The following is a 22,654-nucleotide window of genomic DNA, read 5'->3' as shown; positions in this document are numbered from 1 at the left end:
AATATTGGTTTGTTTACAGCATCTCTGGTTCGGCGTCATACTATTCTAGCTTTTGCCCTTTCTTAGTGGTGGGTAATTTAACTCATATTCTGATTTCTCTCGTATGTAGGGATAGATTATTTTACAGCAGACTGAATTTGTTTAATTATGTTTCAGGTTTGCTGCTCAAGACTGTCTATAATTTTGAGTCTTACGTTTAAACTGATTTTATCCTGCATTATAAGTCTAAACGTGTCCCAGTTAGTAAGATTAGATTTAACTATAGTGGAGTGTGATCACATGATATTTCGCACAAGCTCTCGATTTGCTTTTGATTTGATGAGATGTCTTTCGAAATGTAAAAATCTAGTAGGTCTGGTACTTTATCACTGTCAGTGGGCCAGTAAGTGATGAGTTCATGCCCTGAACGATAGTTACAATTTATAATACTAATTGCTGCAAGTAAATAGTTTCCTTTTCCAGGTGTTAGTAATCGTGAACCCTAAGCTATGTGTTTAACATTAAAGTCCCCTCCAATAATAAACCTTGGGCCTAATTTTAAAAATAAGTATCTGTATTGTTGTGTTATTTTGTATCTTGGCGGACAGTATATAGCTCCTATACTTATTTCAGGGCAGTTCTTTTTTAAAACCATCGTAGCTTGTACTTCTTTTTTTTTATCTGGTATAGTTGGAAATACTGTATATTTTGTTTTATAATTAGAGCTATTCAGTTACTGTCCAGATGCATCATAACCCCGTATTTTAATGTAATTTTTTTAGGATAATGAGTCTCCGATATGAGATCTAAACATAGTTATAATAATGATTCTCAGAAATATTTATAGTTCCCGAACACGCTGATTTGACCCATTTGCTGACTGAAGTTGTGTCGCATTTCAGTCTAAAATTCACTGAATAATTTTAAAATGTCGACGATAATTGCCTCGGTTACAGTTTCCTGCTTTGTTATTTTGATTTGTTTATCGCTAAATTTTTTGCCGTGTCTTTAAGTTTTTTATTTTCAATGGCAGAAGGCTTTGCCGAGTTGTCTTAATAGTTGCAAGATATGAAGAATATTCTGTCGTGCGGGTTATACACGCTCCAATGGCCGATCTCGCGTTTAGGTAGTAAATGTTGAATAATCGGCAATCACGGCAATGAAGTAAAATAAGATAGTACATACGTTGCACTCTGTACTGAGAAGCACATCAATCCTACATATCATTATATACATCTGTAAACCCATTGTGTACATAAAATGGGTAAATAAATAGGGGAAATTTGTTATGAATTAATCACATGAAGTTAAAAAGTATATATTTTTTATTAAAAGTTTACAAGTTGCAATTTTACATAAAATACTTTAACAAGTCCAATTATTAACAAGGTATAACCCAGTACAAAATTCATTAATAAGAAACTGATCACATTTCACCAAATTTAAACTGTTATTAACTGACCAGAACACCATGGACAGTGATGGAAGCTATCAGGCTGTACCAAATTACTACTCTTAATTTCTGACAACAAAGAAATTATTTCATCTGCAGTCTGATTAGTAGTATCCTGATTTGTTGAAGTACTAATTTGTGTTTGAGCAATTTTATTTATCTCATTATTTATTAAAGTATGTTCCTCACACAAATTATCTACATGGTCTTTCATGCTCTCTTGGTGTTCAAGTAATTCTGTTGGCACTGTACCTTTTTCTACAATGAGTTTTTTAATAAGTTGATTTAATCTATCAAGCTTATTTTTAACATGTTCTCTATCAGTTTCTAACTGTTTCAATTGATGATCTTTTTCTAATGTCTTTTGTTTTAAAACCATTCTTTGATGCTGATAAAGTGCAACATATTCACCAATAGTTTCAGTTTCAGATTGAAGCTGAAGGACAATATGTTCAAGTCTTTGTTTTTCTTCAGTTAAATCAGCTATCTCTTGCATGGTTTTCTTGACTTTTTCTTCAAGGCATTTCATAGCATTTTCTTTGTCTAATATATTTTTATTATTATCACAATCTTCTTTCTCTTGGAGAGGTTTAGGGAGAGATTCTTCTTCAGTAAAACCTTTACTAACATCTTTATCACCATTCATTCGAAGCATATTAACATCATTATTTAAATGTATTATCTTTTGCTTTGCGTCTTGAAGCTCTTGATGCAACTTTTGCTCATTAGTGTTTCTAGTTCTCTCTTTTATAATTAATTCATTTAAATCTGATGTAAGCTGTGTAATTTTGTCTTGAGATTTTTGTAACTCATGTTGTAAAATATGAGCTGAATTATCATGTGCCTCATAATGCCTGAGTCTATCTTCCAATTGTTCTTGTTGCATTGTTTGTCTACTCATCTCCACTGTTGATTCTCTTAAATGTGTTAACTCTTGATCTTTTATTTCTATAGCGTTTGCTAATGACTGCAAAGACAGTTCTGTTTTTTGCAATTTTTCAAGTAAATCTCTATTAGTTTGCTGTTGTGCATTTAGATTTTCCGTAAGTTCTACTTTATCATCATCCTAAAAATTACACACAAATGATAAACAGAACAGTAAAACAGAAAATGTAATATAATTTATTTAAAACTCACCATTTTTTTAAAAACTTCGTGCATACTTTCTAATTTCTGTTTCAATTCTTTGTTTTGTTGGATTGCTCTTGAGGCAGCCACTTTATCACTTTCCATTGCTGCCAACAGCTTCACACTATCAGGTTGATTACCTCTCAACTGCTCTACCATACATTCCAATTGAGAAATAGAATCAGTTTTTGCTTGTAGTTCTTTTAGTAATAATTCCTTTTCATTGCTAACCTAAATAAAAAGTGATGAGAACCATAATATAAAAATAAAATATGTAGTACATAATGAAATTTTACTGAACTTATACATGCATATCAATTTACCTTAGTATAGTTTTCTTCTGAAGATACTTTTTCTACTTGCAATTGAACACACATTTCTCTAGTTTTCTCAAGTTCTTGGCGTAATTCATTGGTATTGGAAGTCGTAGAATAAGAAACACGTTCGTTTTGCAAATTCTGTAACTGTCTTTCAAGTTCTCCAATATGCTTTATACGATTTTGTTCCTGAAGGAGTAAAGTATCCTTTTCTTGTTGTAACTGCTCCAATTTGTTTGATAAATTAGTTAATTGGGCTAGAATTTATTTTGTTATTATATAATGTACTATTGAGCTGGAATTGATTTATACATGGATAATAAAAAATGGGATCAAATTATTTTATGACATAAAATATTTGGTCTTATCTTTATGATACAAGATTATTGTTGGCATAAACAATTTATGCAATATAATTTATATTGAAACAAATTTATATATAAAAAATCTAACCATTTAATTCATGCGCATAATGTTGATATTGTGTGGAGGATTCATCACGTTCCTTAAGGACTGATTTTAACATTTGATTCAAGTTTGTGATTTCATTTTCAAGTGCAAACTTCTCTTGGGTCAATTTATCTATTTGACTGTCAACATTTAAAGAGCCTAAAGATGTCAACTGTTGTATTTTTATATCGGCTAAAGATAATTTTCCTGTCAATTCCTAAAATATTTTTATGTAAAAAGAAAATTAGTTATATTCAATGAGATATACCTTATTTTCTTGCTGCAATTCTATATTTTTATCCGATATACACTTTAATTTTTCCCTAACTTCAAGCACATCCTGTGCTAATTCATCTTTTTGGTCCTTTAAGGCTTTATATTCTTTTTTAAAGCTTTCTAATGTTGCAATATATTGTTCTTCTGTATTATCAACTTTGTTTTTTTCAACCTTCAAATTATGAAGTTCTTTTTCTAATTCTGCCACCCTTGCCCTAGATGCTTTTAATCTTCCTTGAAGATCTTCACACTCGGAATTTTTTTGTTTATGACTTAATTCATATTGAGTTAAACTTGAAGAAAGCTCAGTTTTTTCAGCCACTAATAAACCAATTGTTTGTAGATGAGTTTGTAAATCACTTTTTAATTTGCCTATTTCTTGTGCACCCTGCATATTTATGTCACTTTGATTTTGTACTAATTGGGTTTCTAAATTTGATATTCTATTTTGCAGTTCAATGTTCATAACCCTTAATTGCTCAGAATTAATTTTTTCTTTCTCTAAACAAGCTGCTAATTCAATGTTTCGTTTTTCTAGGTCAGTTATGGAACTAGATGATGAATATTCATAACTTGGCTCAATCATTTGTGCTAACTGATCTGACAACTGTCTTAAACTCTCAACATTGGAATGCTGTATTTCCTTTTTTGTCAAATTTGTTGAATTATCAATTTCTTGATTAATATTAATATCTGTGTTTTCATTATTGGCTGGTGCACCTAAAATAACATAAGCATTATGAAATATTAATACCTTTAAAAATTAAATATACATACCTAAATAGTCTGCCAGCTTTTCTGTATAACTTGGTGAAAAACATTTTTCCAAACGATTTTGATAATATTGTGACGTAGGTTCTGAGTCAAACACCAGATTTTCAATACTTTTTCTTATCATCTCACTAATTTCATTCTGTTTTATTTCTGGATCATCCAAACTTACTGCATCCTCAGTTTTTGGATCATTTCTTTCATTACTATAGGCACCAGTTTCAGTTTCTTGTGGAAACAATTCATAATCTTGTTGGCCTTGTGTCGGAGTAAAACTGTCCCAAACATGAGAATTATGCCGGCTGTTATCAAAATATTTTGCCTTTCCTATATTTTCTACATTATCATTACACTCTTTAGGATCACTAAAGTATGATAGAAGTGAAGGATTGTTAGAATCTGTTTCTGTTTCCTTTTCTGGTGTATAATTTTCGAAAAATCCACTAGTAGATGGATAATTAGTTGTGTCAAAATAATCTGCAGCATGTGCTGAGATTAACTCATCATTTATTGTTTTAGTTAAATCATTTTCACTTTCAACAATTTTACTAGATTCATTAGAGTCTATATTTAAACTCAAGTTATCTTTAGGGGTAGATAGTTCACTATTTTCAATTAATGAACTTTTAAAAATTAATTCTTTATTTTCAGTAACATTTGTTTCAGCTGATGATGCAACTTTAACAGATTGACACTCTTCCCTTTTTCGTTTTAATTCTTGCAATTCCTTAAACTAAAAATTATATTATATATACATTTGTGACAGATGAATGATGATGTGGCCATTAATAATTATTTATGAAAAATCTATTATCACTAATATGTCATATCCAATAACATCAATTAATTAATATAGTAATATATATAGGCAGAATATTTACCCTTTTTCTCGAGTTTGCTAATTTCAACTTTTGTTCTTTTGCAGCATCAGCCATGGCTTTGTTTTGATTTATAAAATTGACACAAGACACAATGACAATTCTTCCTCTAAAGAAATATTACTTAGTGAAGCAAATGAAGTTGATATTCTTATTTTAATTTGAAGGCAAGGAAAGAAGAAACGACTATACATTAGGGGTAGGGGTGTTGCACCGCGAATAAATATCGATATTTCGTTATATCGATATTTAAAAAAAATTCGATATATCGTTTTTGATATTTATAAAAATATCGATATATCGTTATATCGGAGAAAAAAAAATATGGGTATATATTTTCCAACAAATATAAAAAATATCAATATTTTTAAGAAAATATAAAAATAGTGAAATATTAGCCTAAAAAAGAAATACTTATATTTTTGACGAACTTAATTTTTAAAGTTCACTAAATCTTTGAAATTAAGCAATAATTTTAAAGGTTTATTAAAAATATATTTAATTTATTTTTAAAACATATCGAAAAAAATGGACTAAAAAAATCGTTATATCGACCAAAAATATCGATATTTTTTGGGAAAATGACAATATAAGGTAATTTTGGTATTTTTCGTCATATATAATTAGTGGTGTTGACCGGCCAGAAAAATATATCGATACCGAAATACTCGACATTTTCTTTACCCTAATTGCAATAGTTTGAATAATCCTTTATAATGTAGTACCATTTATAACGTTTTTTATAATATTTAATATATATATATTTAATATAATTAATTTAATATAATTTATAATTTAATATATATATAATACAGATCAAAAAAATTTCAATATTTATTGAAAAATATCTATATATGGTTTTCGATTTTTTAAAAATATATCGCTATATTGGAGAAAAAATTATCGATATATTTTTGTATCAACTACGCAAAATAAAAAAATAGATATATGTATGTATCAAATTTTTTTAATTTTTAGATATATGGATTTCGATATTTTTTGAATAATATTGATATATCGGAGAAAAATATAAATTTTTTTGGAACACAAGGCTCTTATAAAAAAATACCTATATATATAAATAAGTGTTGATATATATGTTTCAAAAAGTAGTGATTTTAATTTTAAAGGTAAAAAATTAAGGTAAAAAAATATTGGCAAAAAATACCCATACTTTTTGGCATTCCTACTAAACCCTCTAACTAATATTGGGCATAATAAAAAAATCAATATTAATTCGATATAATCGATTTATTTAGGAATAATATTGAGAATATCGGTAAATTTCCATCCAATTAATATCTGTATAATATACATTTCATTCAAGAAGTCCTAGAACTTTTGAAATTGAAAGATAATAGTCGAGAAATATCGATAATAAAAGTAATAATCGAACAAAACTAACCTAACATTTTTTATGAACCTGACTTAACAGCTATCGGTTGTTTGTAAGCAGTTATTTTTTAATTTTGTGATGAAGTCACGAAATATGGAAATTACTACTTAATGTATTACTTATTCGGTGGATGCAATCGGGAATAAAGTTATCGTAAAACTTGAAAAATGGCTGCAGTTTTAAAGAAAAGGGCATTAGCTGAATATAGTCAAATAATCACGCAGGTCACTTAAATCTTAAATATAAGTAAACCCATATTATTTGCCAATTATATTTTAGGAGGCACCAACACAAGTACCAATTAAAAAATTAAAATTAGTAAAGAAACCTTTAACGGGTATAACAAATTCATTGGTTACAATAGTTGGTCATCTAGAAGATTGTAAGACCAGCAATGAAGCATTAAAACTTTTACTTGGAATATCTGAAAAAATTGAAATAGATGCAGCTGATATTTCAGAAGTTATCAAAAAATTAAGGTGTTAAATTAAATACATTATTTTAAATCTGCTAACAGTAATTTGTAGTGATTATTTTAAAAATGAATCTGAGTCTGCTGTAAGAGTTAAGATTTTAATGGTATTATCTGATATTGGTCAAGAACATTCATTAGAAAGTTCAAATATAATTGATGAGACTATCATATTATTAAAAAATGATCATTCCCATAAGGTTATTTCACAAGGGATGAAAACTATTTTAAAGTTAGGCAGATTTGTTTTTGATAATACAACAGTTTTCCATCAGAAGTTAGTTGAAGTTGCTAAACATTATTTGAAGGTAATTTTTAAAGGTAATGTTTCTTTTTAAGTTTGTAAATGAATATTTTAGGATGCAAATCATGCTGTTAAATGCCGTTGCCTAGAGATTATTGGATCTTATGTACCTTTATGTGCTGGTCAAGATGCTGAGGCATTATTCCATCTTATTAGTTCATACTTTAATAATGATGATGCTCGTGTAAGAAGTCAGGCATTTCAAACTGTAATTTTACTGTATGACAGAGGGTTTAAAGTTAACCCAAATATATATGTCTATGTATCTGATGCTTTAAAGGATGACTATGAAATTGTTAGAAGTGTTGCATTAAAACTTATATGGATATTAGGGAATACTTATTCAGAAAAGTATTAGTTATGGAGTATATGAATAACTATTGAAATTTTATTAACTTGTTTTTAGTGAAATTATAGTACCTGGAAGTGACCATGAAATTAGACTTATTGATGATGCATTTGGAAAAATTTGCAATGGTGTAACTGATTTATCAATGCATGTAAGAACTTTAGCAGCCAAATTATTGGGTACTATGAAACTTGTGAGTCCAAAATTCTTAAATCAAACATTGGATAAAAAGTTAATGTCAAATATGAGAAGGAAGGTAATTTATAGAAATATTTTACTTTACAATATATATTTAGCATATGTTATTATAGAGAACTGCACATGAATTGGCTTGGGAAAATGTAACTAGTGGGGAATGGGCCAGCGGTAAAAAATGGGCAGATGATGCACCAAAGGAAGTTTTAGATGCTGATAGTATTAGTTTAATGAGTAGTGGTGCATGTGGAGCATTTGTTCATGGTTTAGAAGATGAATTTTTAGGTAATATTATAATTAACACATATATCATATAATAAAATAATGCCTTGATGTGCAGAAGTGAGATCAGCTGCTGTAGAATCATTGTGTCAATTATCTATAAGTAATCCACAGTTTGCTAATATGGCTCTAGATTTTATGGTTGATATGTTTAATGATGAAATTGAAGATGTAAGGTTAAAAGCAATTGATAGTTTAAGATTGATATCTGAACATATTATTTTAAGAGATGATCAACTGGAAACTATATTAGGTAAGTTTATAACTTAGGTATTATATTTTAAGTAGATTTTATTTTATATTATAAAACTTAAGAGTATTTAAGTGTATATTTATATTTCAAAATTATTTCATTATTTCTTTAGGTGCATTGGAAGACTTTTCTAAAGATGTTAGAGAAGGATTACATAAGATGTTGGCTTCTTGTAAAATGTCCACTACAGCTGGTTTAAAAATGTGTGTAGAAAAATTACTAGACAATTTGAAGAAATACCCTCAAGATAAGAGGTCAACATATAGGTAGTATTTATATATTATTGTTAAGATAAAATTAACAAATATATTTATTTCAAGATGCCTACAGAGTGTAGGGGCTAAACACCCTGAACTTGTATTACCATTAGTGCCACATTTCTTAAATATACATCCATTTTTAGATACTGCTGAGCCTGATGTTGAAAATCCACATTGTATCCTTTTAAATTTACTTTTATTTTTTTATTATTTGAACTTATTATATACTTTCCTTAGAATATTTAGATATTTGTCTTTTAATTTTGATACTGAATGCTGCAAGATATTCTCTTAGTATAATACCACTTTTGGAACCACACACTTTAAGGCATTACTCTTATTTAAGAGATACTATGCCTCAATTTGTATCAGATTTAAGTTTACCAGATTCTACAGGAAACATGATATCTAGACCATTGTCAGTGCCTGAAAGTTTAGCTTTTTTAAATAATGTTATTGCTAATTTGGATATGGCAGAAAATATGTCAAGGTTTGTCTTATGATGAAATATTTTAAATAAAAATTAATTGATATTCATTTTAGAGTTCATATTTCTCTTCTACAAACTGCAAAAGAACATTTGATTAGTTTAAGTGACATGGATTCAACTGTGTCTGGTACAGCTCAGTTTACAGCACTTTATATTGGTGCTCAAATTCAAATTTTGCAAATATTGGACAAAGGATTTTGGGTATGTAATTTTATCAGTCGTTAGTTGCATTAAAATCTTGAATAATTCTTAAAACGAAATACGCGTCATTTTTTTGGTCAGTATATACAGTTGTATAAGCAAGTTTCAAGATCCTGTCAATCGTTTCATCTGCACATAATTTTCGTTACCATTTATATTGTATGTGTCACAAAATAGAGTTTACTTTTAGATAACATGTTTATTACTTATTGAAATACACATAAAAAATATTCTCCGAATATAAATCCTCCGCGGAACTCATTTCATTAAACAGTAAACTTTCTTATAGCGAATTAGCAACTAAACTGTGATAACTGCCATTTGCTGGTATTTTTTTTTTCAATTGGGCAATTAAAGTCGATTTATGCCAAAGTTAGTATACTATGTTTGATATACGTCTTACAGAAATTAATTGGAGGTCAATTTCAATATTATATAGGACGACAAAAGATATATAGGACGGGTGTAACATTGTTCTGTCGTGCTAAAACCAGGTTCTTTGATTATATGTAAAAAGAATTAGGCAAAATGAAGTCTAATATATCTACGTAGCACTCTGGATACATGCAATTCATTGTAATTGTACATTTTCCTTCATTTCCAAAAGTGAAGCTGATTGTTCCTCGTGTCTGTCTAAGTCGAAGCACATAAGGTCATTACAGTGTATATGTAATAGATTATATGCTCCATCTGAAAATAAAATTCCAAGGTCCACTTTTTTTGTGCAAAATGTGTGTAATGATAATCTGTGTACAATTAAAGCGCTTTGCTTCAGAATTGAATGGTTCTGATGGAATGACTGAATGGTAGACTTTGCTTATTTTCTACCATTTCTTCATCACCTAAATTTTGGTTTATCAAGTGTTGTAGTGGTCTTTCCGTACGTTTTGGTATATTTTCAAGTTAGAGAAATGCCTAGCGCATCATTTAGGTAGTGAAAACCTCGAATATTACGGAATCTTCTATTTGTTGCAGTAGCCCTATCATTGTTTTTTTTCATCAAATTCTTGGACGCACAACTAAACGCAAAAAGAGTCAGGCTACCGATTAACTATGGATCACGTTCACTTCAGAAAGTTCCTTTTTTATTATGTCGATTTCGTCTTAAAATTATTATTGTAATGTTGAAAGACGAATATCTCAAACTCTTGCATTAAATTCATACATTTAACATGGGTATTGAAGGAACGAAGATTTACAAGCAGAAACACGACAAAGTGATTCGTGAGAACTTACAGATATCTAAATGGGAAGTCGTACCTAATCTGTTTCTGTATTTACTAGCTAATATCTTATTAATGCTTAAGATACCCGAAAACAGGTTTATGGTTCGAAGCGTTAACGATATTTCAATGTTTGTTGTAACTTTTTTTAAAAATAAAAATAGCGAAACCATATTCAAGGCCCTAATATCAAACACTGATGTTTTTTTGTGTTAGGTCAATCCGGCGACATTAGCAACTCAACAATTAAATAATTTAAAAACCAATATTCACAATCTCCTAGAACATTGTCTTAAGCTGCAATTCTTTTTTGTTGGATTAAGTCCTGCAGAACAATGTGCAGTAAAGCAATTTCGATTACGAGCTTTAGCTTTGAACTTGGTATATATAGTTAAAGGTAATTGTTTATTTAATTTTTATTAAATATTAATCATAGTTTTATTTAATTTAAGGAAGTAATTCATCTGCGTTAGCACCATGTCATCATTTTTTAACAGCTGTAGAAGGCATGCAGAAAGATTTAGCTCACAGTAATCTTCAACCAGATAGTTTTACAGCTTTGGTTTTTAAAGAATTATCACAGCTAGAGGAACCAAAACCAGGAACAGTAGCGAGAATTTTAATTCCAATTTTATTAGAATCGAAACTAGGGCACATACCTACACCAAATATTAACGTAAGATATTAAATATCATGCATTTCATTGTATATAACATTTTTTTATACATATTTTAGATTCGAATGAGCTCTGCTACAATTATTGAACCTACCGGTCAAACAGACACTTCTCTTAAATTTACAGCTGGATTGATTATGTCAGTTCCATTTGAAGCTGAATTAAGATATCTGTTGGATCCAAGTAGAATTAGATTGAAAATTAAGTATCCCGATCAAAAGATGCATGTTATTTTACCGAAGTTTCAACATTTGAAACCTCTTTATTATGACAGCAATGAAGGTAATAATTTTTTCTTTAATTTATTAGGTGTGTTATTGTGTAATTATGTTTTGGTAAATTTTTACAGCCTTGAAGATAAAAGTATTTGTGTCAGCTACTTGAAACTTATTGTTTTAAATCCGGTCCTAAATAGAATCTTACTTCAATTATGTTACGTACTTGCATGTATTCTGAAAATTTTTCACATTAGAAAGAAAACATTGGCACTATATACATAAAAAATATTGCATCATCATTTTCTACAACTTTTACCATCTTCCTGTAAACATGGCGATACTACTATATCGAAAAAACGATGTTGGCTTGACAGCTATTCGATTATTGATGCATTTTCGCCTTTCTTCGACATTTTGAAACCGTTTGAAGCTATGCTACACGATCTGAACAAAGGGTTGTCATTGCCTTTTAACTTTTTTAGTCCTCTCCGTTCTTTGACATTGATATGAAATTACCACTTTCAAATCGCCGAAACCAAAATGATATTGGGGATATGACAGAGTAGCATCACCATAAGTTTCAGAAAATGTTTAGTGGGCTTCAATATCAGGTTTGTTCCAATTAAACGCCAAAAGTAATAAACGTCGATAATGCAATTTTAAGCATTCCATGATTGGTATGTGTATAGACTAAATAAGGTTGGATTGCGCTGTTTACATTGATTATTCGCATTATCACTAATAGATACCTCTAATCAAAATACATGCAATCATCTAATAACAAAAGTTTACTTTAAATTGTGACTGGTGGTAATTTTAAATGGTCTCAAATTGACATTAACTGCAAAAGTTAGGTTATTATGTTGGAATTGACGATGCATTTTGTAATATGAGCTTTTCAAATCTTAATGTTTGGACAGTCGAATAATAGAAATTAGCATTAAACCGAAAAATGTCCAAATATGCATCAAGAACACAACACTTCAAGCTGTGCAAAGTTTCAATCAATTTGTTTAGATGGTCTATCCTACCAGCTGTATTCACAAAACATTGGTTCTGTCGACTATAGCTTTGGTATAACCAATCTACACAATATTTAAAGTCCTATTATGATAACGAGGGTTATTTCTAAGATGTAAGATGTAAATTAAATAAATAAATAAATGTAAATCAATAAATAATGGCAATAAATGCCAAGTCCAATCCATCTGACTACAGGCCCATCAGCTTGATAGTTCACTCTCCAAACTTACTGAACAATTCTGTTTCCGTGCCAAAAATTCATGCCTCCATCAAGCTGCCCGCGTCGCAGCAACAATCCATCAGGAACTAATAAAAGGTCAAAAAACTGGAGCCATCTTTTTAGATGTCCCCAAAGCTTTCGATCAAGTATGGCACCATGAACTAATATTCAAAGCGAAACAGCTTGGTCTACCGAATGACCTTATATCCCTGCTAGATTCATACTTGGACGGTAGGTCCTTTCAAGTGAGGATCGGTGACGCAGTCTCCTCTCATAAACAGATTTCCGCAGGAGTCCCGCAAGGTGCTCCACTAGCCTCAGCCCTATTCAATCTTTATATGGCTGATTTCTCACTCCACAAACTTTCCCACACAGCATTTTATGCAGGTGATACCGCTTTTTTCACAACCGGTTATTGTCCCGACGCTATTTGTAACAGACTCCAAGTCCAGCTGAACCAAGCGATCGCGTGGTACAAATTCTGGTGGCTACAGATAAGCCCAAGCGAAACTCACGCTATTCTGTTCCACCGCAAGAAGGAGTTCCGCGCCTCCCTATCCCCTGGCTCCAGAAAGTTTCAGACCGCAGATTCCAATGGTCAGCCCAAATACAGCATGCTATTTGAAAATGAAATGGTGTGTACAGCCTACTATTTCCACTCAGAAAAAGTAAACTGCCAATCCCCCAGACAGCGACACTGTATAAAATGCTAGTCCGTCCAGTCTGCCCCAATGGAGCACAAGTGTGGTGCAGGTATGTCGCTGAGAGACAACTTGAACTACTACAAGTGTTCCAATCCAAAAAAGTCCGCGCGTTACTCAATGCCCCATGGTTTATGAGGAACGTCAACACTCACCCGTTTGTGAAGAATTTCATGAACATGCTCAGTGTAAGGTTCTCCATAGGCGCCTTAGAACACGACAACACCTTGATTAAATCCCTACCCATCCACAAACCTCGGTAGTAAACCAACTCCGACAATCCCAGTCGTAACCCAGGGTCTCTGTCGCCCGCAAAACATTCATACCCCGAAGCGAAATCAGCAGAAGACCATTTGGTTCTAGCTGGTCATCATGGAAAGAGAAAAAAAAAAGAAAACAATATTCAAAGCCGTGTTAGCCGCGCAATATAACACCTCTTACTTGAAGAACCGACTAAAGTGATATGGTCGCTTACATAGATTTGAGTTGTAAAACACTTGTGTGTGTATTAATTATACCTTTGTCCGCTAGTTTGTCTTTTATGATCTTCTGCCAACTTAATATTAAACATTGCAAGGATGTGATGATTTATAAGGATGTAACTTGTATCTGCTATTGTCTTATAGTTTATGCAATATTTTTGTCGGTATGATGTTATCAAAATTGAATTATAAGATGGTTTTATGATAAATTCTATTTTTATTATTGATTTATATTATTATATTTATATTGTTGATTTATTTTGTAATAATAAATTAATTTTAGAATCCCAGATTGGACATAATATAAGGCTCTTAAGTTCTGTTCTAATATCGCACCAAGTTTGGTCTGAAGCATGCAATGTGGAAATCAATGTTGCACTATATGTCCCTGAAGCAGACATTGGCAAGAGAAAAACCAACTTAGATGCAAATCCTACGCTTTTAGATCTTTGTCCGCCTGTAAAAGTCAGTGTAGCACCCAAGCCCATCAAAAAGGCTTTGTAAATTTTAATAGTATTAAAGATATATGTTTATTTAACCTTTGTGTTTTGTTTACATTATTCCTGTACCATCGTTCAGTTAATTAAAGGTATCTGTATGTTAGCAGTTGCGTTTTTAAAATAATAATATAGTATAATATAGTATAAAATGTTTTTGTTGATGAATGTTATAAAATGGTGCTATACTTAAACACCATTTTAAAATATTGTTAAATTAATAAAATAAATTCTAACGTTTTTTAAATAATATATATTTTATTTAGTTGTATTTTTTAAATCTTGTTCTTCTTTCAGCTCTACCTGGATATATACTTTTTGTTTCAAACATGCCGAAATTCGGATGTTCATTGCATTTGAATCAGTTCTATATCTAATCAGTTCTTTTGGAGCATAATTATCAATATCGATAAACATGTTATCCCAAGAATCAAATTTTTAGTAGCTTTAGATTTTAGACGTATCTTAAAAACGCATCAGATTGCAGAAACTATTAAGTATTAACAGTACAAAGGGTTTTTCAAGGTCTTATGTTATCATTTTTATGTTGCTTTGGCGGTTTAATTTTGTTTAATGATTTTAATTAATTTATTAGTCGGTTATAAATGTCAAGTTACACTTTCAAGTAGCACGTCCAAATGATTATTTGGATGTCAATTTTGACCTAGTAACCTTAATTTTAATCTTAATCAAGGTGTAAATGGTAACGTAATGCCAATGGTAAGGTGTAAATACGTCCTCAAAAAGTTACCTCTTTGGTTTGAATTATGGTCCTGTTGCTTTATTGGTTCAAAATTTTTCACTCCGTCAACGACGAACAGTACAGACCAATGAAACGATGAATATAGTTTGGGCCAAATGAGATATACCAAATTGAACGATATTAAATGTGATTTCAGAAATAGTCGACGCCACAAGGGATATTCTGCATCGCCAACTTGAAGGTTGCAACCTCTCGCAAATACTGTGAATTTGAGTGCTCTAGATTTCTTTTGTTTTTCTGAATTTGTAGGTCACTGACAATATGGGCCTATACAGTTGAATTTAACATAAATGTGTAATTGCGTGCAGAAGTGGGTCGTTGCTCAAATTTATCTGGCTTTTAGCTATGAGTCCTTGAAAGTTCAAGTATCTGTACCACCATGAGAAACATGTACATGTATCCGTAGAGATTACCGTATGCATAAACCTTTTAAATAAAAGTAGTTTAAGTGTAGTTGTAATGGCTTAAGGAACTGTACTAATTATGTTAATGTATATTTAATCTGATATTTCTATAATAGAAGAATAAGAATACAAACATAAAATTATACATATATATATATATATATATATATATATATATATATATATATATATATATATATATATATGTGTTCAGTATTGAGATCGATATTAATATTAGTTATTAAATATTTTACTCTCGTAGGGGGTCCAATATTCACACAAACAAAAGTGTTCAGTATATGGAAAGAAAGTCAAAGATAAAATCGCTATTATTAAATCTTAATTATAACTTAATTTTATAAATCAAAGTCAAAATATTTGTTTTACTAATTGGTACTTGAATCAAGTGGTTTAGCAAAATATTTTGTTTATTAAAATTTTAGAGTGTTATGGAAATTTGAACAACAGTTGTTTACCTGTCTGTTTCTATGAACGATATGTAGTGATAAAAGACTATTTTAAAAATAAAGTATTATCAGTATTATATAAATAAGGGTTTGTTAGTGTTGGTGTATTATTTTCTGTTAGAGCTTCGAATTATCAACAATATGTATAAGTTATATTTTTCAATATTTGCTTGTGCTTTGTTAATGCATCAGGTGAGTTAATTTTATTGTAAATGTAAAAACAATTATGAAATACAAAATTAAAAATTATACAAATATAAAGTGTTTTATTAACTGAATATATGTCACAATAAATTAGTTTGAACTTTTTCTATTAACTTTATTATTAATATTTTATTATTAACTAATTTCACTTTAACTATTTAACCAACTTTAATTCGCTTTAACTATTTCTTCACTTGGCTGGGAATTCCTGTTCTACGTTCCGTTTTCACCATACTTGACTGTCACTCGTTTTCATCGATACATTTGTATTTATTTTTCATGAAACACTTGAAAAGTTATAAATATGTCAAAAAATAGTTTTGATTATAACAGGTCAATTGACAGGTATCCGGCCTACCATAGTAAAACAAATTTTTTGGGCAAAATTAGTTTTTTTTTGTTCAACATAATTCATTTCAAGGGTGATAGTCTCTGGCTGGCCAGATCTGGAGAATACGGTGGATGAGGAAGCAATTCGAAGCCCCATTCATGGATTTTTGCCATTGTTTTAACTGATTTGTGACACGGGGCATTGTCTTGATGAAGCAGCTTCTTTTTCTTCAAATGCGGCCTTTTGTCAGCGATTTCGTCCAATAAAACAAACGGTCTCATAATGCTATGTAATAGTCGTTGTTGATGGTCCTTCCTTTTTCAAGATAGTCAATGAAAATTATTCTATGCGCATCCCAGAATATAAACACCATAACCTTGCCAGCCAGCCGTTGCGTTTTCCTACGCTTTGGAGCGGGTTGGTCGTGTGCACTCGGATGAATGTCGATTGGACTTCGGAGTGAAATGATGGAGCCATGATTCATCCACTGTTACATATCGACGAAAAAACTCAGGTTTATTACGCTTGATCATCTTCAAACACTTCTCCGAATCATCAACTTGTCGTTGTTTTTGGTCAAAAGTGAGCTTACGCGACACCCTCTTTGCACCGAGGTTTCTCATACCCAAATATTCATGAATGATATGATGTACACGTTCAGTTGATATCTTTAGAGTGTCTGCTATTTCATTCAATTTCAATTTACGGTCATTGAAAATCATTTTGTGGATTTTTTAAATGTTTTCGTCGGTAACAACCTCTTTTGAGCGTCCACTGCGTTCACCGCCTTCGGTGATCATTTCACCACGTCTAAACTTAGCATACCAATCCTTGATGGTTGATTTTCCTGGGGCAGTGTCCGGAAACTCGGCATCAAGCCAAGTTTTTGCTTCTACTGTATTTTTCCCTTCAAAAAGCAATATTTTATCAACTCGCGAAATTCATTTTTTTCACAATAACAAAAGTTGCTTCACTCAAAATGCTATAATTCACAAACTAATGATCCGACAAATTTATACACGCAACTTTTGAGGGTTAGGCCTAACTAAAAAACATATTTATTTAATTATAGTAGTCCCATCTCTGCGTCAGGCTGGGGACTATTCAATTGACCTGTTACCTCAAAAAATATAGAAAAATATAGAAGTTTTTCTGATTGTGTCAAAATGTTTGTATTGATTGTTTAAAATAGCTTCACTACACATTATTAACATTATTTTAATCATATAAAATTAAGAACCACTACAAATTTTATTTATGGTATTCTTTTTATTTAACATAGAGCCTTGCAACTGAGGGAGAGTTACAATCCAGCAAAGATGAGGCCAAAAAGGCTTTCCATAAGCTGATGGAGGCAATCGATAAAGCTCTCACAGAAGCAGAAGCTGCACTGGATAAAGCAATGGAAGAGGTACAAGCTAAGGCTACAGAATTAGAAGGAAAAGCTGTAGCTGAGTTGGATAAAACATTGGATCCTCTACGAGAAAAGCTGAACAACCTTATTGCAGAAGCTACCGAGAAAGGTATGTAAATTGCATATTAATTTTCGCTCTCCATGAATTATTTCAATAATTGTAGGTGTTGATATGTCGAAATGTCAAAGTTACGTGGATCAGTTTACAAACACTCCCGATCAACTTGTCGTTGACTTGATTGAGTGTATCAATACGCAAGTACAAAAAGCCCAAAGTTATGTTGATGATGCTTTGAATAATGCTAAAAAGATAGAAGAAGATATGAATTCTATTGACTCGGATATTGATAATTGCGATGGAAACAAATGGCATGAAATTAAATGTTATGCGGAGATTGTTGAAAAAATTGCCAAAGATACCAAAGAAGCTCCCCAACATATTGCGGAAGATGTTGCTAAAGCTACAGCATTAGTTACAGAGATTATACCAATTCTCGAAGATTGTTTCACATCTAAAATTAAAAAAGCCGGTGAGGATGCTTTAAAAGATGTGAAGGATTTTGCTGTTTGTGTTGCAATTCCATTTTAATGGTTACTTAATATACGAGTTGTCCTGAGATATATGTATACAGTTTAAGTATTATTTTAATAAAATAGATTAAGTTGCCTTTGTTTTTATTTTCTAATACAACAATTATCCTTTATAATAAAAATAATTTCAAGTTGTTTTTCGAAATAGAACGTTGTTAATTCCTATGTATTATAGAAATCAATTTCCACTCAAAAAGATAAGAAATATACTTATAACAAATACATAATAGATACAATGTGAACATATTCAGGATGTTGACATTTAAAGAATAGTACTCTACGCTAAGGAGCAATTGTTTATAGCTATATATTTATAAGTGACCTAATTAAGTCAATGAAAGTAATTCTTTGTATCAGGTTATTCAGTCCTGAACTCGATACGATGGAGATGGAGAATGCCATTCACTGAAGAAAGCATTATAATATTACTTTTTTTATATTTTTCTTTTAAATAGGAACAAACGGAAATTAAAATTAAAAACAAAACTCGTTGAACTGACGTTTTATTTTATATAAGATATTATTAAATTGGCAAAAAGTATTTACGGTACAACTTTGTAAATGACAATTAAGGGTAATTTTTAATAGAACTTCGATATTTATAATAACAAAAAGTATTCTGTTTTAGAATATTCCTTCGAATTGTTTTTGGTATACTTGATTGTTTCTGCTTCAATGCTTAGTTTAATACAATGAATTAATTATTGTTTATATGTTATTATTGACCATCGGTTGCAATATTATATTTAAATAGTTTATAAAATAAAATATTTTTAAAAGAAAAATTGAATCAATTTCAAAAAATAGATAAAGAACTCATTAAGAAGTAAAAAATAATCAAGCTTACATTTTTAATACAAAAAAAGTTTTAAAATAAAATATTTACATAATAATCGTTGTAATAATTAAATAAAAATAAACAAAAACTTTATTTAACTTATCTACTACACGTATTTTATATTCTACTATATACACACAATTTAGATCAATACCTACTTAAACCTATTTATCTATTTACAATACTATTTTAAATACTACCAACTGATCACTCTGAAGTCGGCTTTTACACTGAACTATTTCCGATTTTTCATCAGATCAGTTCAACAATAACATTATACCCAAATATCTGAATATTTTAGATAAAAAATATCTGAAAAAATGGTACGTAACTTTATGTGATACGAAATTTGTGGTTTTCCCTCAATTTCCCCCCATCAGATCGTGACTTGGTTCCTATCGAACTACCTCGGAAGTGCATTCTTTTCAATAAAAAAATAATTTTGAAAATCGGTCCTTTATTGACGGAGAAATCGGCGAACATTCATTAAAAAATATACAGTTGAACATAGAACCTCCTCCTTTTTTGAAGTCGGTTAACAAAAGATACTGTTATATATCTGGAAAAGAAATTTATAAGATACGACAATTCAATCTTTGGTGAGATATGCTGTATAAATCTTATAATGGATATGTTATTTTTCCATATAATTTTATATATTTAGGTATCAGATCATTCAGAAACGATTTCATCACCGGTCAAAATTTGGTGTAAGTATCGTTTTCTTTTTTGTCTCTGGAGAAATACAGGAAATGGGCAAAATAATATGAATATTATGTTATATCCTATGAAAGTAAAAAAGTATGCCCAGCTTCTTAGATGTAGTACAAGTCTTCGATAAGGTTTGGCATGAAGGCCTTGTTCATAGACTACAGAATTGCTACCAAAACAACACACCGAATCGTTAAATCATTAAAATTGTACATTGTTAAAATCATTAAAATCGTACATTACAACCAGAATGTTTAGAGTCAAACAAGAAGAAGCTTACTCTACAATAAAAGAAGCTAAAGCAGGTGTACCACAAGGAAGTGTACTGGGACCAATGCTTTATCTACTCTACACTTGTGATATACCACAAATGGAGAATATTACGATGGCTACATTTGCAAATGATACTGCGATTATAGCTGTCGGAGACAATAATGAAGAAGCCTCACGAAAATTACAACAGGCAAGTGACAATATAAATAATTGGGTACAAGCTTGGAAAATAAGAATTAATGAAAGTAAATCTGTACATGTGCAGTTCACCTATAAACAGACCGTACAAGCATCAATAACATTAAATAATACTATCATTCCATATAGCAACAGCGTTAAATATCTCGGAATGAATCTTGATGCAAAACTTCGCTGGAAGGAACATATAAAGAAGTAAAGAAAAGAACTGGAAGTAAAATATAGGAAAATATACTGGCTAATTGGAAGAAAATCACAATTATCAGTACATAATAAATTGCTATTATATAAGCAAATACTGAAACTGCAAAGAGTAGCATAAATAAAATACATATATTTCAGAACAAAGTTCTGAACAAAAGAGGTAGTGTGGGCGCACCCAAATACTATAGAAATCAAGAGAATTGCAAGGGGACATGAGGAAAGACTCCATTCTCGTGAGAATATTGAAATATTGCAGCTTTTGGATACCACCATAACAGGACACAGACTCAAAATAATCACACCATCTGATCTTGTGTAATCTTGTGTAGTGAGGTGCATATAATAAAAGATTCAGCAGTGACATGTATAAACATTATTTCACCAGAGACATAGTTAGGGCCGATGAGTCCTCCTAGTTATATACCTAGATTTAAGTTATCATAAAGACAAATTGTAGGTTAGACGGAAACGACTAGTAACAATGTAATAATTAAATAATAAAAAAAAAATATAGTACATCTTGTTGCATGTTATCGATACTGCTTTGTTGTTAATAATATCATGCATACGCTTACATACGTATTGCTCACTTTACATTAAGCTTAGGCTAAGCTGTGATCATAAAACCTGTGTATTTGAGGGTTGGAACGATGTGGTATGATTCACAACGATTGAGTGTTCTACAAATGACCAGGTTTTTGTATGGTGAATCCCAAAAAAACCCTATGATCCGGACTGTTTGCTTCCTACAGTCAAGCATAGGGGAGGTACCGTTATGATTTTGCTGGCAATATCGTGGAACCCAACAGATCCTCCCATTCACATCATTCGCCACATTAATATGAGGGAATATGTCAGCATACTAAATCATTGAAGTAATTGGCGGATGTTTAGGTATAAGGATGGGACAACATTCCAGTGGAAAATATTCAGATACTATTCCGTGAAGAATTGCAGTTGTTTAAAAGCAGATGATAGCTAAACACTTTATTAATACATAAATATTTTGTATATGCCAGGTCAGTTGTTCATATTATTTTTTTCATGTTGGAATGATCGATATATCTAATGTAATACATTATTAATTTCAATTATTTAATATTGTTTTATTTGTTATTTGTTTCTATTCTAAACGGGCTAACATATTGGGTTTACATCACTATTTTAATTAAAAAAATGTTTTCAAAAGTATTAACCAGCAGATAATTCATTCCTTTATAAAGTGAAACGCAGTGATAGGGATGTTTTTATTTGTTTCAGCTGCTACTTTGAGTAGTTAGAAAATATTGGGCCAGTTTATACCCAGGTCAATTTATAGAACAATTTATTTTACAAACAATTTATAGAACATTTTAGGTATAAAGGCATAAAAAGGTATAAAAAGTAGTGCGCTTTAGAGATAAATGTTTCAGAATTTGTCATATTTTAATTTTTTATCTCCTAAAATGGAAAAATGCGGAGTAGGCTTATTGAAAATGGTGTATTCTTTTATGGTGATAAGTCGTTTGTGGCGAAATTGGTTTGCCCATTCTCATTTCAGAAATTTGGAAGTTAAAACTGAATCGCATCCATGACGGTCAGTCTTTGAAAAAGGAAATGGAACGGAATTAAATGTCGACCGTACTGCTTGTATTGAACTATTTACATGGACCTGGATAACAAATGATTGTGGGGTGAAAAGTGGATTACGTACATGTGCAATGGTGTAAAGCTGGTTTTAAAAGAGGATTGTGAAAATCTATCTTTCACTCAGAAATCTCAG

At 30.7% G+C, this 22,654-nt stretch overlaps 3 protein-coding genes across 3 annotated transcripts; 2 read left to right on the top strand and 1 right to left on the bottom strand.

Moving 5' to 3' along the window:
- Positions 1–1,281: 1,281 nt before the first annotated feature.
- Positions 1,282–5,496, bottom strand: LOC143192715 (golgin subfamily A member 2). Its single transcript, XM_076398212.1, has 7 exons — positions 5,256–5,496; positions 4,381–5,107; positions 3,596–4,323; positions 3,331–3,544; positions 2,884–3,134; positions 2,570–2,791; positions 1,282–2,498 (listed from the first exon to the last, which is right to left on the bottom strand). Exons 1-7 carry the CDS (start codon positions 5,307–5,309, stop codon positions 1,422–1,424), a joined length of 3,273 nt encoding a protein of 1,090 aa, XP_076254327.1. The 5' UTR covers positions 5,310–5,496; the 3' UTR covers positions 1,282–1,421.
- An 867-nt stretch (positions 5,497–6,363) lies between these two features.
- Positions 6,364–14,535, top strand: IntS4 (integrator complex subunit 4). The gene is made up of 15 exons (XM_076400313.1): positions 6,364–6,872; positions 6,928–7,127; positions 7,176–7,428; positions 7,480–7,775; positions 7,831–8,029; positions 8,085–8,253; positions 8,309–8,503; positions 8,616–8,769; positions 8,824–8,939; positions 9,010–9,253; positions 9,307–9,454; positions 10,894–11,074; positions 11,130–11,353; positions 11,413–11,635; positions 14,281–14,535. Exons 1-15 carry the CDS (start codon positions 6,816–6,818, stop codon positions 14,499–14,501), a joined length of 2,880 nt encoding a protein of 959 aa, XP_076256428.1. The 5' UTR covers positions 6,364–6,815; the 3' UTR covers positions 14,502–14,535.
- A 1,624-nt stretch (positions 14,536–16,159) lies between these two features.
- On the top strand, positions 16,160–18,744 carry LOC143194166 (uncharacterized). The gene is made up of 3 exons (XM_076400754.1): positions 16,160–16,320; positions 17,946–18,186; positions 18,242–18,744. The coding sequence occupies exons 1-3, from the start codon at positions 16,270–16,272 to the stop codon at positions 18,664–18,666; spliced, it is 717 nt and encodes a 238-aa protein (XP_076256869.1). The 5' UTR covers positions 16,160–16,269; the 3' UTR covers positions 18,667–18,744.
- Positions 18,745–22,654: the final 3,910 nt, after the last annotated feature.

The sequence above is a fragment of the Rhynchophorus ferrugineus genome, unplaced genomic scaffold (genome assembly GCF_030347505.1).
Source record: "Rhynchophorus ferrugineus isolate W39M unplaced genomic scaffold, kcgeb_rfMv2 rfM3, whole genome shotgun sequence".
NCBI lineage: Eukaryota > Metazoa > Arthropoda > Insecta > Coleoptera > Curculionidae > Rhynchophorus > Rhynchophorus ferrugineus.
The sequence above is the reverse complement of the archived record's forward strand: the minus strand, read 5'-3'. Positions and strand labels throughout refer to the sequence as shown.

Coding starts and splice junctions, on each gene's coding strand:
- LOC143192715 (XM_076398212.1), bottom strand. CDS start 5,309: ATGGCTGATGCTGCAAAAGAACAAAAGTTGAAATTAGCAAACTCGAGA. Junction 4,324..4,380: donor AAAGCTGGCAGACTATTTAG/GTATGTATATTT, acceptor ATGTTATTTTAG/GTGCACCAGCCAATAATGAA. Junction 2,499..2,569: donor ACGAAGTTTTTAAAAAAATG/GTGAGTTTTAAA, acceptor TGTAATTTTTAG/GATGATGATAAAGTAGAACT.
- IntS4 (XM_076400313.1), top strand. CDS start 6,816: ATGGCTGCAGTTTTAAAGAAAAGGGCATTAGCTGAATATAGTCAAATA. Junction 11,075..11,129: donor CTTGGTATATATAGTTAAAG/GTAATTGTTTAT, acceptor ATTTAATTTAAG/GAAGTAATTCATCTGCGTTA. Junction 11,354..11,412: donor TACCTACACCAAATATTAAC/GTAAGATATTAA, acceptor TACATATTTTAG/ATTCGAATGAGCTCTGCTAC.
- LOC143194166 (XM_076400754.1), top strand. CDS start 16,270: ATGTATAAGTTATATTTTTCAATATTTGCTTGTGCTTTGTTAATGCAT. Junction 16,321..17,945: donor GTGCTTTGTTAATGCATCAG/GTGAGTTAATTT, acceptor TATTTAACATAG/AGCCTTGCAACTGAGGGAGA. Junction 18,187..18,241: donor TGCAGAAGCTACCGAGAAAG/GTATGTAAATTG, acceptor CAATAATTGTAG/GTGTTGATATGTCGAAATGT.